Below are 16,623 nucleotides of genomic sequence, written 5' to 3' on the forward strand. Positions count from 1 at the left end.
TACTACTTTCGTTATTTAAAACCACAATTAATGTTAAAATAAACAGAACTTATTCCATTTGCTAGGTTTAGGCATAATTATGCACCAACACATTGTGACTTGGTGCAGAGCTGAGTGACCGTGGGAGCATCAAGCAGGGAGCATCAGATCACATGGCACAGTGGGGGAATGCATGGTGTTCAGATCACAGCTTCAGCTCTATGTACAAATGGTAGGTAGCATCTTTCATTTGTTTCTACGCCTCAGAAAAACTAAAAGTCCAACTAAAGAATCAGCTGAGACTGACAGATACCAGAAAAGAAATAGTGGTTCTAGCTGCTAAATCCAAGTTGAGCCTTAAAGATAGTCAGTGGTCACAGTATGAAGTCACAGTAATTTCAAAGATGACCTCTTGCTCTAAATATTGCCTCACAGTCACCGCTTGAGTGGGAAGAGTGCTAGATAAGAAAGATGGGAGTCTCAGGTGAATGCAAATGTAGCCTGAATCACTCGTTCCGAAATCCAGCTGGTGATCAGAATCTCTTGGGGACATTTATTAAAAATATATATTCTTAGGATCTTCCCATGTAGAGGCTCTGATGTAATAAACCTGGGTTGACTCCAGGAACTCTCTTTTCTAAATAAGCTCTGCAGGTTTAGATGATTGCTGTGTGTAATGGTTGAACAGAAATGTCAGTTCAACTACTGTGGCTCGTGGTATGCTAGATAATCTACGTTTTTGCCCCATGTGTTTTCACCTTAAAAAACAAGGCTTCAGTTAACATTGGTTACTTGTTTTCCTTGGTTCCTAAATGCAGAGGAATGGGAAGTTTACATCCCAAGTGCATATATCCTTTATAGTTTGTTCCATACTTTCAGTCTTAATTGTATAATAAATATAGTTCTCATGCCATAGTGTGGGATTATTAATTTTCAACTCATCTTTTTATTATCTTCATAAAAGTCATGAGTTAACCTTTTTAGATACTGTTTTATATATTCTAACTAGGGGACACTACCTTTTGATTGTATTTGAAATTGTGAAGCTTGAATGGGCAAAATCAGATAGGTAACATTTCTTACCAACTGATACCTTAAGAAGGCTTACTTCCTTCTAGATAGATATTACATATTACCCAGGTGTGGTCTCTGTGTTTCTGCTACTTGTACATTAACTAAGAAATTGACCATCAGATTATCTACTTTAGTGGGTTTTAATCTGTGGTTTTACTTTAAACTCTAGGATTCTCTTAGTCCTCTCTGAGTACATAAGGGGGTTGAGCAAAGATCTGAGGGATATTGCCCTTAGATTGGGCCCCTGCCACCTCCCCATCCTTTATTTTGTGGGCTTTTGATACACTCAGGCTTGCTGCAAAATTTCTAATTTCCAGTATCTTGCATATTGAGTTTCTATGTGTGCCTTTATTGGAAAATGGGTTCTACCTAAAAAAGGGCTATCCAAGATCTTGATAATCATTGGGTTTAGTCATAGAATATTTATAAATTTATGAAAATCTGACAAGCAGATGATTCTGGAATCAAAGATGAGTAAGAGCTCATTATCAAAGAAGGAGAAAGATGTGTAGAACAGACAAGTTGCATTTAAAGCGAAGCTTGAAATGGACAGCAATTTTGTCAGATGGTGTTGGAGGAAAGATGTTGTTTACAATGGGAGCACAATATAAAAGGGCCTGACCTTTCCGGGAATGGTGAAAAATTCACTGTGACAAAAATGCAGATGTATAGTGAAGGGGGACAGGGGCAGGAGACAGTGCTGGGACCAAGTAACAAGCCATTTTCACTCCCAGCTAAGAAATCTGGATTTTAACACTTAGATAACAACGAGCTAACATTAAGCAGGAAAGTAAATTGGTCAGAATTTTCGTTTTTTAGGATGGTATATGTGATGGCAGAGTAACAGACAAATTGAATATAGGTGGGACAGAACCTATGGCAGGGAAACCAGGTAAAAGTTGAAGTTGGCTATGATGAGGAATTAAGGGAGTGATGGTATTTCCATGATAGAAATGAATAATCTTTGCTTAGATGCAAAGGTTAAGAAGATGAGCATCAGGACAATGTTTCCATGAAAATCAGTGGCAATGATGCTACAAGAGGGAAGGAGGACTAAGGGTCAGAGGGTTGCACAGGGCAGATGGAGAATACAGAGTAAAAGAAAGTTGAGTTGATATACTCATTTGCTGAGGAGAAGTAGAAAGAAGAGAAATTCACTTCTACTTCAGTTCTGGTGTGACCATGTGAAAAACAAAAACCCAGTTGAGGCCAATAGGCCGAATTTCCAGAGGCAACAGGCAAATGCTGCTTCCTCCCTTGCTGTTTCCCTCAAAAAACAAATGGTGAAGACTTGACCGTGACTGTCCTCTTGGGATCTCTGATCCGCAAGTCTAGTTCCCTGCAGAGCAGTGGATTTTCATGGTGCAGACGGAGATGCTGAAACTTCAGGGGTTCACTGCCACTTCATTAGCTACTTGAGGTTGTGAATGCTTCTCTTTTCTCACAAGTTCAAAGCCTAATTCAGTGGCCGTGTGGAGTACAAAATAAGAAAACATTAATTTATTGTAACAGAAACCAGTTTAATGAATAAATCTTTTTGAGTTTTCTGTGACAGATCTTACATAAATAAAGAGAGGTTTAAAAGTGGACTTTTAAACACAGGTTTTTAGCTCACCTCACAGTTTTCCCACAAGGATAGAACATTTCACTTCCTAATTTGAAACTTTTCACAATCCACTGAAATTATGAACACTGACTATCCACAGTCATCCTTTTAGTTACATCTTGGTATGCAAAAGAAATGATGAATATGAAAGAAAATCATGTGCTGTTTTAAATGTCATTTGCCTAAATACTGTTTCCAAAAAATCACACTTCCTACATTTTGATAGCTTTAGAGGGATATAAGGTATGAAAAAAAATTCTGATGACATGATATATAAAAATGTTGTCACATGGGGAAGAATAATAATCTATGTGTGGAGGACTAGTGCTCTGGGAAGTAGGGCCTGATCTTCATGGACATCTTCTTCATCGAGTACCAGGACCCCTGCCAGTTCATCCACACCACTCCATCGTCTGTGCCGTGCTTTGCCATGTCCCAGGTATAAGGGCCACCCCAGTAGTATCTGCCATTTGGATTGGCCGCATGACATCTATTATACCACCATCCACCACCATCCTCTTTAGAACACTGCTTTCTGGGATCTGTAGTTTTCCTGAAAGGAAATTTGTTTGGGGTTATTAGAACTGCAGTGCCCTCAAGTTAATTCTTTGCAAAGTACGCACAGAGAAGTGCTGGGTGCAATATTCCTTCCCTCTGGTTCTATATGTAAAGTCACAATTACACAGCAAAGGTCTTCTCTGCCCTATAGGAAGAAAGGGAGAGAACTGGGCCTATGTGGCAAATTAATCTATATTTGTTACTTTATCCTGAAATGATAGCTTTCAGATCCCTTAGTGTTACAGATCCCTGGAAAACAAAATGGAGGTTTTGATATACACAGTCCAATTTAGAGACAGGGAAATCTGTCTAAGTACGCACTACTTTGTAACTGTGCTCAAATTCCAGTTGTATCTTTTATGGTTATGTGATTTTGTGTAAATTACTTAATCTCTCTAATTTTCATTTGTAAAATGAGGATAGTAATGGCAACGTTATAGCTGGAGTGCTTTAGAGTGACCCAGAAAGAGCTTAGCACAGTGGCTGGCACACAGGAAGTACCCAAGAAATGAGAGTCACTAATCACATTAGTGATCATTAATGACTCCAAGCAGCTATGTTAGCAGCGGTGCTAAAAGCAGGAGGGAAGAACCAGCACGTACCAGCCATCGTTGTCTCTGTCGTATGTGCTGAAGAACATGCTGTTGTGGATGGTCATAGTCCGGTTTTCTCCCACCAGCTGAGAAGCTCCTTCTATGAGGGCATTGCCAGCTGTGCCCTTGTAGTTGCTCACTGAGAGTTGATATTTGTTGGCCTCATTCTGTACAGTGAATCCTTCGTAGAATGCTGTCACCTTATCTCCTTTCCAGTCCTCCATTTCAATAAAAAGCTTTGTGGGTCCCAACCTGGTAAGCTGACTAATTTTGTCATTTCCAAGCCAATACTCACCTAAAGGAAAAATAAAATAAAATCTCACCAAAAATAAAACCTTTAAAAAAAAAACTGGCTTTTCCCCCTCATCATTAGCTTTTATACTCTTTTTGTAAATTCTTCTTAACCTCCTAAAACTCCTAAAAACAGACTACCAACACTATGTTTTTTAAATGGAGAAAAATGATCTAAAAAAAAATGATTTTATTTTGTACTCCTAGCTTTTACCTGGTACACCACAGTATTTTTTCCCATCTGCATTGGTTGCAATATTTCCAAATCCTTCCTTATATGGATCCCATTTCCTGCCAAAGTCAACACTACCATCTTGACGGTTCTGAATTACTGTCCATCCTTTGGTTGAAAGAAACAAAATAACACACATTACCACTAACAAATAATGTCACTTTGAGGGCAATGTCTGAATTCCTTGCCCATTTAATTCATGCCCATTGATATTTAGTGCTCCAAAATAGATATAATAAGGAAATAAATGTGAGAGGAAAACTCGCAAAATCTTTGGAAACTGCAAGTGCCTTATTTTACCCCAAATTGTGAATCAGAGATATTCTAAAACATCAGATTGAATTCCAAATCAAATGGCTCATTGTTAGCTACATTAAAGCTAGGTTTTATTTCCTGGCATTAAAATAATTTCAGCATAATAGGTCAAAAGCTATCAAACGCTTACCTCCTCTTTCTGTTTTCATATCACAGTATACTCTATATGGTTTGGTAGAACTGTCAGGCTGAATGAGATACATTTCAGATGTTTCACCTCCATTCCTGATAATTTCCTCACATTCTGCAACCATAAGATAACATTATATTTAGGAATTACAACATCATTACCTTGTCTTTAGTCACTAATTTTGTAAGATAACTGATTACATAGATACTAAGGAACATTTTATTTTAGACATTTGAGAATATGTTGTAGAAACTAAATCTTCCTTTTACTAAAAATCAAACTCAGTTTCAAGGAATTCTATCTGCCAAGGGGGTGAAAAAGCTCTTCTCTACCTTTTGTGTCCTGTGATATCCATAAACTTCCAGAACCCACGTGATGGAGAAATCTTTACATGTATGTATCCATGATTCCAGCATCTTTTCAAGAAAGCATGTACATTACACCCATGGAGCTACCACCATAATTACACTGCTTCCTACTCATCAAAAACTGGCAAATGTATTAGGCATGCTAGGGATATCTTCATGATGTGCTAAGATGTTATTAGGATCTGTTGGGAAATCCACTGGACTTCTTTTAGTTCTCTTATTTTTAGAGAGTGTGAGTTCTTCTGGAACCTACTAGAAATATGTGTCTTAACTAGCTACCTCTGCCAGACACCACAGGAATATTGCAAGTGACAGTACACGGGCTGCGGCAGTATTCCATCTGAGTTGAGACATCCGATTCTAATTTTTGTATTTTGCTTCTCAGATTTTCCAGAATTGAACGGAGCACACGAAGTTTAGTTGGAATATTACTGTTCACAGTCTCATCTATATATAACTGGTGCTTTTCCAGCTGTGAGGAGTACTCATTTATTACATTTTCATTATCTGGAAAAATGAAATTATGTAGGAATGGTTAGCATTTTGTCTCGATAAAAAAACTAAATGTATTCAACCACACAATTGTGATTCTGATTTTCTGAGAATAAACTTATAGACCCCGAATGAACATCGGGCAGTCATGATAGGTAGTTGTACTTAGGGGAAATTATTTTCCCCATGGCATACACAAATTAACATATAGTCTAGCTACTATAATAGTAATTTACCTTAGATTAAGCTAAAAATTATGGCTAATAATAAATACAATAAGTTGTTTATTACTTTGGTGAGGAAAAGAGGAGAAAGCAGGACTTAGGCTTTCCATCTCAGAAGTTCAACATCTTATGGAGTAGATACACTTGATTTATTTATTCATCTTACTTAAGTACAGCAGAGCCTTGAAATACACAAGAGAAATGCCATGATTCCTTTGAAAAATGTCCAAACTTGGGTTTGCTACTCCCTGAAACACCTATGCCATGCTGGCTCACTAGCTGATTCCTAACCACCAAGACAATAGCACTCAAAGTTCACATCTCAGGATTCAAAGGGTAAGATCATTATCTTCAATTCAATTGAGTATATCCTGGACACAGTTATATTCAAAACCTCAAATGTTAAATCTATAAATGCTAAATTTTTACTCTGTGAATATACTGTCTTCGGAGTCACAAGTTTTTTTTATAGACTAAAAATAAGGACTCACAGTGAAAATTTTCATAGAGAATCATCCTTGCTGATGCCAGACTGGGAATAAGAGCTGCATAGTGCTTGTCAGACAAGTTGCAGGTGAAGATGCCTAAGTGAGGACCTTGGGGTAATCAGGCCCATACTGAACTACTCGGACTCATCTAGAAACATGAATCTTCTCAGAATTGTGCATTCCCATGGCACTCTGACAGTTTCAATTTTATAACAGAATCAAACAGGAAACACAAGGACATCTACCTTTTACTTGCTTCTGCCTCTCTTTCCAAATGTTTCTTAGCAGAGTTATATACTGAAAGGTGGAAGAAGCGGTCTGGGAAACAGACTCTATATTAGTCATTAACTCTTCTACATTCTTTCTGGTTAGTCTTTCCTCTTTTACCAAAGTATCTTGCAACTGACATCCTGTAGGACACAACACGCCCTGCAAACAAAGAAAATAGCCAACATTAGATGAAGGATTGGGGTTATGGATATTTGTGAAAATAGCACATAGTGAAAATTCAATGATATCATTCACCAATATAAAAACTTGCAATTTGATTTTCTTTATGTGAGACCAGAAATTCTAGGTTCATCATTATATTCCTCTGAAGATTAAAAATAATCTTTACCACAGAACAAAGGTAATTAGGCTATGAAAATGTTACCATCTGAACAGACAAAGTGGGCAAAGTACAAAGGAGATGATGTTTCATGATGTTTCATGTGTCCTAATTTGTAATCTTGGTCCCAGACCAAAGAAAATTAGAAAGGCACCCTTAGCTCAGGGCCCAATAAGTTTATGTTTTGTATTTACATCCAAAAGAAACAAACAAAATAAAAATGATGGTAATGTGGGTCAACACAACATCAGGAAGACATGATGAATACAGGCCTTCTTCGCATGGGAGGCCCACCCACCAGGTCTGGGTCAGCGTGCAGGCAGCCGTCAGCATCAGGGGGTTTTCTCTCCACTTTCTTCTGGCGGTTAGCTGTTTTGGCTGGACGAGCCTTATAGCCATCTCCGCTGATGGGAGGGGGGACGGGTCTCAGGCTGGGAGGCTCTTCCCTCTTCTTGTCATAGGGTCGATGACCACGGGCATCCAAATGAAACTTCAGGGAACCAGGCAGAAATAAAATGTAGAGTGTTATAGGAGATTTTAGATGCAGCTATTCCAACACCCTCATTCTATAAATTAGGTTATCAAATGACTGAGGATTTGCTTAAGATCCACCAACTAGCTAGTTGTTGTTCGTAAATCAATAGGTTCCTTAGGTCTCTTCAGTAACAGTAGAAAGAAAAACAGTGCAAAAAGCTATTGTGCCTGGGGTAGTTTTTAAAAAGAGACTTTAAAAAATGTTGCATTAGATAATGAAAGGTAATGACCTCAGATTCCTGAAACCTATAAGTTGGAAGACACAAAATAGTAAGAAATCTATACCGTCAGGAGGAATAAATGTTCTCAAGGCACTGGATTACTAAATTCCTGTAATTATTGTTAATTATTTTTTTACTTTCAATTTTTATGAATTGATGATTAATTTGGCTAACTCCTATATAATAATATTTAAGAGGTAATACAGATTTATTAAAAGCGAAATTTACTTAGGATTTATTTGTAATAAGACAACCATTGGCTCTAACACGTTTGAAGAGGAATAAGGCATTCTGGAGCCAGACTGCTTGGTTTCAAGTCTTGACCCCCACCACTTACTAGCTATAAAGATCTTCGGCAAGTTACTTCATCTGTAAGATAGGGATGATAAAAGTATCTGCCGTATAAGATGATTGTTAGGATTAAATGACTTATTGCATATGACACCCTTAGAAGAATACCTGGCACATATTGAGTTATTATTATTATTTTTATTGCAATCACACATAACAGATACTACAGTGTAAGTGGCTTTTCCACTACTAACTTCAACCTTAACTTCTATCAACAAAATTGTTAAATCATTCTCATGAAATTTTCTACTTGATTTCCTTTATCAAATACCATGATTTTCTCATATTTAAAATAATTCTCAAGGTATGTGCATTGCAATTAAAATTATTTGCTAATTGAAAAAATATTACATTAAAAGATAGTGAAGTGGAAAATATGCAATGCAATACAAAAGTGCTGGCTTAGATTAACTATATTATCATCATATGACCTTTGTCAGTACTTTCACCTTTTGGACTTAATTACAAATTAACAAATGACTAGACTTGCTGCAGAGACTAAGCTCTCTAGCTATTTTGTGGGCCTAGAAGTCATCGAATGACTGTTTGGAATTTCACTGTCATTTATTCAGTAAGTTAGAATAATATTTAACATTTAGTGGTAGAATGCTAGGCTTTAAACCCAGGCAAGTTGGATCAAGATTCCCCTGCTTAACTGCTGAAATTAAACTATAGTATATGTTATGTGTGACTGCAAGAAAAATAATAATGTATGAAGATTTGTAGGAAATATACATATTTTGTGTCAAAGACATGGTCCCAGCCAGACAGGAATTTTGTGAAATGTGATTCATCTGTTTACTACAGATCAAATTATAACAGAAGAAAAATATTTCCTTTTTATTTTAGAATATAATTAAAGAGGTAGTGTTCGTGATCTAGCTTTACTAGAGAAAAGTAAATGAAAAAGGTTAAACATCTTAAAAGAAATTATATGAAGTTTATGAAGACCACTTATTGAAATAACTGAAACTAGAAAGTCCAATTGGAAGGCTAAACTAGTAAACTGTCTCTGTGTAGATTAGTTGGTGAGCAGGAGTGTAAAAGTGCTTAGCCAAGTACTTTGTAAAAGTTTACTCTTACACATTCTTTACATTTTTCTTACCTAATTCAATTAACCAAATAACTATCTTTTATATGTATAGTTTGATAATTAAAACACTTAGGTTCCCTTCAAATTCAACAAGTGATCCAAAATGAATCACTTCATTTATGTATTACTGTGTACTTTTATTTCTAGTATGGTGATACTATGCTATACACAAGAAATTTGATCTGGAGTTATCTGATAATAAAATTTTAATTCTTTAAATATTCATTTCTCTAAATGTATTTTTGTATTTTTGACATCTTCAAACCAGTAGGAGTAAATCAGCAAAGATAGTTCTTGAGGAAAAACTGTTCTACAAATGAATAAATTAAATGGAGTGATATATTTGATAACCACTCATAATAACAATAAATAAATTTCTCATTTGAAAAAAACAATTTTTAATCTTCTATTACCTTACTTGCTCTATTCTGCTTTTAGATTTAGTTTACAATTTTCATTCATAAATAGCCTGTAATTTCAGGAGCTTTATATTACCCTCCTTCACCAAAGAGCCATCTAGCTACTACAGCTTTTTTCTTTTAAAATGCTGCTCTTCTATTATTTTATAGTCTGGGAAATTTTCAGATATTTGTTCTCAAATTGTAATAACATATTGCTAGAACGCAATGGAAATGATAGTACTCAGGATAGCAACAATCGGAAAAACACATCTTAAATTAGCTCTGACATCTTCTTCCTGGGAAAATAAAGGTGATAAACCAGAAAATGAGAAATTATTATTTTGTTTTTATATAAGAAATACTATGCAACATTCTTTAAATAGAATAGGCCTTAGAGATTAACAATTCAATTTCATAATTAAAATCAATGTTAATTTCATTATAATAAATATTCACATATGATTATGTTTTGGTTATATTTTATATTAATAATATTAGTAAGAATACAATAATATTTAAAAGTCACCTCATCGTAGTCATCAATAGCTTGGCCCTTAACTATAAAAACACACAATAGTAGCAGTAGTAGATGTTTCATGGTTTTAAATTTTTGGAAGTTCCAAGAAACCATCCTTTGCTATAGACTTAACTGAGAGATTTTCAATCCTATATATACCTGAATCCTCTGTTAGCTATGCCTTTCCAAGTGATTACCTTCCTTAGTTAACGTTTAATTTTTTGGTTCACTTGTTGGCTGAACCATTCTATCCCTTAAGCAACATGTTCCCAGCAAGACTTATTTACTTGTCATACAACTGTTCCCTGTTGGCCGAGTTTAGTAACACCGAAGTTCCTTAATTCATTTAATCGGACAATATGATGGGAAATTGGGACATTCCTAAAAGAGCTGTGTATCACATTTCCTGTAAATTAATGTGGATGCTACACAGGCTCCCAAAGAATGTGTGAGGAAAAAAATATTTTTAATCCAAGCACAAAAAAATTCAACCTACTTACAAGGCACCCACTAACATTGTGAACTCACTAGAGGTTTACCATAAGTGTTGTTTTGGGGTAATCCTGCAATTCAGGTTTTAAAAAGGCCATTAAACTCAAGAATAATATTACCATGTGTTCATTTTATCTTTCAGACATTAATCAGAATAACAAAATTATCGATAATATTCATGCCTTATGCTATGATAGACTAACATGAAAAAGAAAATGTAGTCTTTTTTTGCTCTGACCACTTTCCATATTTTGTTCTTTACTAATACGTTAAAATGTTTAAATAATTCTAAACATTATTAAAATAATTAGTAGATTACAGATTCCTAAATCAAAATCATTATTATGGTGATTGGATACATATTTAACATTTTATTTTTATATTATATTTTATATTATTAATATTTATAAAAACAATGTTATTTTAACATTAGTGAAGCCTTCATATCTATTTCAAATAGAAGCTCAGATACCATTTCCTTTCATAATTTCCTATAAGCTAACAAATGCATCTTTGTCGTCTTTTCATTGTTTTTTGCAATCAGGATTAACAACTCTTACAAGAATCAAAAGCAAAACCAAAGCCAAAACAAAAATCCCAGCAAGTGTGCTCTTTACAGCATTTTCCTGGGTTTTTTTGGTATGCAAAGTGAAACATCTGTTGTTAAATTTTTTAAGTGATTTTCTTAAAAAGATAGCAGGTTATCCAGGTTTGGATCAGGAGAATATGTTTTAAACAATGCTTTGAAGCAGTCTCTTGATAATGGTATCAAACACACTAAATTTCTTTCTTCTCTGGGTAACATAAGTTGCATTCCCAAATCCTTTTAACTCAGATTTATAGAAGCAAAGTGTTGAGTTTAAATTAAGTAAAATAGTTGATTGGATTTTTCCTAATTTATCTCATTCATTAGTACTGGGTAAATACTATACATTATGATTAGCTTAGTTTTAGTTTTTCTTATAAGAATACATACTCTGACTGAGAAAGCAAATATGTGTGTATGCATGTGTCAATTAAAAGAAGATGCAATAATATTTCCCTTCAAAATGTAACTGAGGAAAAGTTTATTTTAATCATCTGGGCAGGGTTTTATTTTAATGATGTCAGGTTCTTGCTGATTTAAAAAGACAGACAATGTTAAGACAACTAAAAATTTTTTTTCTTTTGAGGTAACATTATATTATCTTCATTTTCAAGCACTGACATTACATCAACTAGCAATAGAACCATTATTTAATTCCCAGAAGTTTGTTAATTTTTTGTTTCTTCTAGCATATTATAGTAACTTATACAACATTAACGTGAAAGTTCCCTTATAAGTCTCACTGTTTTTCTACTCTGACAGGCATTCTTGCCATAATCAACAGGAAGGTGGAAGGAAATCACTATAATTTATACTCCATGACACCAGAGACTAAACATTCATTCCACAAATAGTTCTTGAGGGCCTCCTATGTGACAGGCAGTGTGCTAGAAGCTGGGGATACATTGGTGAATAAAACAGACCATAGTAGGCATTTTAAAAAATCGTAGAATGAATGGGTGAACAAGCCTTCATTGAAACAGGCTTCAGATTCCAAGCTCTGATAATCATTTATCTGCTTTAAGTTTTACAGATGATGAAACAGAGACTCAGAGAGGTTAAGTAAAGTACTCAAGGCATACAAGTAGTAAGTACTGGTAGCAGGACTTGACCCATGTCTGTGTGACCAGACAGTTCATGCTCTGTGCCTGTTAGACCATATTGCCCAACAAAATGCAAACATGATAAAGAATTAACCTGTACCTTTTTGGTTTGCTGTTGTCGTTGTTTTGGTCAGCTCTTTTTCTTGAGACTACAGTGTCTCAGACAGGCACTCCCATCCTTAGCCTTTATTTTCACTTACATTTTCACTGTAATATGTGGGTGTGGGCTGGATATTCATGTCTGTGTGAGAGGCATGGTTGATGCAGTGAATAATAACTATGAGTTTCTTTAATTCTACTTCTTGCTAGATTTTTTATAGAGCTATACTAACATTTTAAAATGCCTAATATTACAAAGTAAATTACCATGTTTTCAAAGAGAAGAAATGCATTTACAGAGATTCTGCTCTCTAAAATACTTAAATTTTTAAAAATATTGTTGTCATTGGTGGAGGAGAAAGGGAGTACTATTTGTTCAGTTATGTTTTTAGATCAATAGTGCAGGGTTCTTCGAATTAGCTGATCCTCTTATGTAAGTCAAGGGCAGTAAATCAGTGACAGAAAAAAACAGAAATTATCTGTCCTGCCCAGCAGCTCTCTGGCAAGAAGGGCAGACTTGCCAGCACTGATTGTCAAGCATTTGTTGTTGATACTTTTACAATTCAAGTCAGGCCCAGTTATAGCACACAAGTCAATTTGTGTTCATCAAATATTTATAGAACACCTACTTTGTGCTAGAGGCCAAGGATACTTTGGTCGCCAAGATAGACAAAAGCCCTGTCCTCATGAAGCTTTGTGTCTAGAGGGGAAGACAGAAAATAAAAACTACTTATCTGTGCTGAACCTAAGACCCTGTGCTGAACCAGGAAAGGTGAGGCTTTGGGAACAGTAACTTAGGGACCCTAACCTCCTTCCAGGGGAAAAATGACTTGAAAGGAAAAGGCTTTTGGACTTGAAACTTGTGGTTTGAATGACTGTGTGGTTTATATCAGACACCGGCCACATGACAGGTACTTGACAAATATCTGTTGAACTAGTTTGTGAACATAGAATGAGTGAATGATTGAATAAATAAAATGAAATACTGATTCTCTTTGTCTAAGAAGGCATAGGTTTTGAGAACCATATTAAATCATTGTTAGTCTCTGTATGTTTTTTTTGTCTTACCCTGAACCACAGTATGAGAACCACTATCCAAGGGGATATTAATACTGAAGAGTTGGAAGCCAGCTTGGATCAGAGCTTGATGGGCAAGCCTGAGACTAATGTGACAGTGACAGCCATAACTGGTTAGCATCTGCAATGGGAAAGCACATTGCAGGGAAGAAGGGTAGGGCTAGCTCTGTCTCTTATGGAAAGTCTCCTTCTATTGACTTGGTAGATATCAGTTTGCTTTTCTTACGGAAGCTGATACCACAGCAATAAGGAGAAAAATAGGACATTTTCTCCTTCAACCCAATGCCAATCACAGGAGCTAGAGAAAAGACAGAGATGCTCTTTTGCTTCTGTCACATTAGACTCAAAACCACAAAGGGTGTGACCAACACCAGTTGGAGTGCTGCTCCCTTCTCTTGGAATGACCCCTAAAATGCAGGAGTGGGGCTCCGGCAGTCCTGTTAGTATTGTGATACCCTGACCCTCTAGCCACAGGTGACTGAGTAGGGGTAGATCCCTTACCCAAGCTAGCCCTATCAGCTTCTCTTCCCCAGTTTTATGTTTGCAAAGGAAATAAGCAAAGGAAATAATTAGGTTGATTGGCCTGAGGTCATATTCATGGCAGCATTCTAGAGAGAAAGCCTACCAACTTCAGCAGCAGGAGCCACCAAAACTTCCAAACTTGATCATCTGATTCTTCTGCGAAATCTGAGACACCTGATTGTCCTTTTAAATAGTACCCCCATTATTTTTTGGTAAGTTAATGCAGGGGAGTACTATTTAAAAGGTAAGTTAGGGCTTCCCTGGTGGTGCAGTGGTTAAGAATCCTCCTGCCAATGCAGGGAACACGGGTTTGAGCCCTGGTCCGGGAAGATCCCACATGCCGCAGACCAACTAAGCCTGTGTGCCACAACTACTGAGCCTGAGCTCTAGACCCCGTGAGCCACAACTCCTGAAGCCCGGGCGCCTAGAGCCCGTGCTCTGCAACAAGAGAAGCCACTGCAATGAGAAGCCCGTGCACCACAACAAAGAGTAGCCCCCGCTTGTCGCAACTAGAGAAAGCCCGCGCACAGCAACAAGAGTCATGTACCACAATGTTCATTGCAGCTCTATTTACAATAGCCAGGATATGGAAGCAACCTAAGTGTCCATCAACATTTGAATGGATAAAGAAGACTTGGTACATATATACAATGGAATATTACTCAGCCATAAAAGGAAACGAAATTGAGTTATTTGTAGTGAGGTGGATGGGCCTAGAGACTGTTATACAGCGTGAAGTAAGTCAGAAAGAGAAAAATAAACACCGTATGCTAACACATATATATATGGAATCTAAAAAAAAAAGGTTCTGAAGAACCTAGGGGCAGGACAGGAATAAAGAGGCAGACGTAGAGAATGGACTTGAGGACACAGGGAGGGGGGAGGGTAAGCTGGGACGAAGGGTAAGTGAGAGAGTGGCATGGACTTATATATACCAATAAATGTAAGATAGCTAGTGGGAAGCAGCCGCATAGCACAGGGAGATCAGCTCGGTGCTTTGTGACCACCTAGAGGGGTGGGAGGGAGATGCAGGAGGGAGGAGATATGGGGATATATGTATATGTACAGCTGATTCACTTTGTTATAAAGCAGAAACTAACACACCATTGTAAAGCAATTATACCCCAATAAAGATGTTAAAACAAAACAAAAAACAAACAAAAACAACAACAAAAGAAACAAAGACCCAACGCAGACAAAAATAAATTAATTAATTAAAAAAAAACCTCTAAAAGGTAAGTTAATTAGTGGCTGAGATAGCGTCTGGGGTTTGCTGAACTATTTCAAAGGGAAAGTTAAGATCAAATGTTTGGGAATCAAACTGAGTTTTTAAAAAAAGCATAAATCACACATTGGAAACAGAAGCTGTATTTTCACACAATGCAATAAAGCACTTAAAGTGATTAAGTATATAGTACCAGTAGTAAAACTCTGTAGAAAATAAAAACATTTTATTTGGAGTATTTTATTTATTTATAACATTTTATTTGGAGTATTTTATTTATTTATAACATTCATTTAAAAAATCTTTCACTATTTAATAAAAATGTCTTGAATTAAATTAACAGTATTTTCTGTACAATATGCCCAAGATTAGATTAATGACATAACAGATATTTATAATTTTGAGTCTTCTGATCCAAGAATAAGGTATGCATTTTCATTGATTCAAATTTTCTTCTTTATGTCCCTTAAGCTTTTTTCATATGACTTGCATACTTTTCATTTATTGTTATGAGATTTTCCCCCATTATATATTTTAACTGCATACATAAAAGCTATTGATTTTTGAAAGAGAATATAGAGATGTCCTATATTGGTGAGTTAAAAAAAAATTAGCTTAACTAATGAAGGGAGAGTTTACTTAAGATTTGTACTATTGGTTTCACCCAAACAGACTTAATAATATATATTAATAAAGTATTCACCATGTGTGCTTTTGGGAACAATCTTCCTACGCTTATGAAGAGCAGCAGTGACCCCTACTGCTCAAATAAGGCAGCTCTAGGTGTCAGCCAGGACAGGGATTCTTTTTTTTTTTTCTTTTCTTTTTTTTTATTGGAGTATAGTCGATTCACAATGTTGTGTTAGTTTCAGGTGTACAACAAAGTGAATATGTTATAAATATACATATAACCACTCTTTTTAAGATTCTTTTCCCATATAGGCCATTACAGAGTATTGAGTAGAGTTCCCTGTACTATACAGTAGGTCCTTATTAGTTATCTATTTTATATATAGTAGCGTGTATATGTCAATCCCAATCTTCCAATTTATCCCTCCCCCTTCCCTGGTAACCATAAATTTATTTTCTACATCTGTAACTCTATTTCTGTTTTGTAGATAAGTTCATCTGTATCTTTTTCAGATTCCATATATAAGCGATATCATATGATATTTGTATTTCTCTGTCTTACTTCACTCAATATGACAATCCATGTTGCTGCAAATGGCATTATTTTGTTTTTTTATGGCTGGGTAATATTCCACTGTATACATGTACCACATCTTTATCTATATTGCCATAGATATATTAGAATCTTGCTTATCTTTCTATAATTTTATTGCCCTTTGCTGGTCATGTTCTTTTGTATAGTTATTTCTATCTATAGGTAAGGTATACTCTGATTTATTTTCCCAAGTACATATTTTATAATTATGGCATTT

At 35.8% G+C, this 16,623-nt stretch overlaps 1 protein-coding gene across 2 annotated transcripts; it reads right to left on the reverse strand.

Moving 5' to 3' along the window:
• Positions 1-2,552: 2,552 nt before the first annotated feature.
• On the reverse strand, positions 2,553-10,218 carry FGB (fibrinogen beta chain). Of its 2 annotated transcripts, XM_082838503.1 has the most exons (9): positions 10,087-10,213; positions 9,834-9,856; positions 7,259-7,448; positions 6,596-6,779; positions 5,426-5,653; positions 4,779-4,892; positions 4,316-4,441; positions 3,820-4,105; positions 2,553-3,212 (listed from the first exon to the last, which is right to left on the reverse strand). In XM_082838503.1, exons 1-9 carry the CDS (start codon positions 10,189-10,191, stop codon positions 2,981-2,983), a joined length of 1,488 nt encoding a protein of 495 aa, XP_082694629.1. In that variant the 5' UTR covers positions 10,192-10,213; the 3' UTR covers positions 2,553-2,980. The 2 variants fall into 2 exon arrangements, with proteins under 2 accessions (XP_082694629.1, XP_082694630.1); XM_082838504.1 differs by lacking the exon at positions 9,834-9,856 and having other exon boundaries at positions 7,259-7,450; positions 10,087-10,218.
• Positions 10,219-16,623: the final 6,405 nt, after the last annotated feature.

Source organism: Leucopleurus acutus, assembly GCF_964270905.1.
Source record: "Leucopleurus acutus genome assembly, chromosome: 4".
In the NCBI taxonomy this organism is placed as follows: domain Eukaryota; kingdom Metazoa; phylum Chordata; class Mammalia; order Artiodactyla; family Delphinidae; genus Leucopleurus; species Leucopleurus acutus.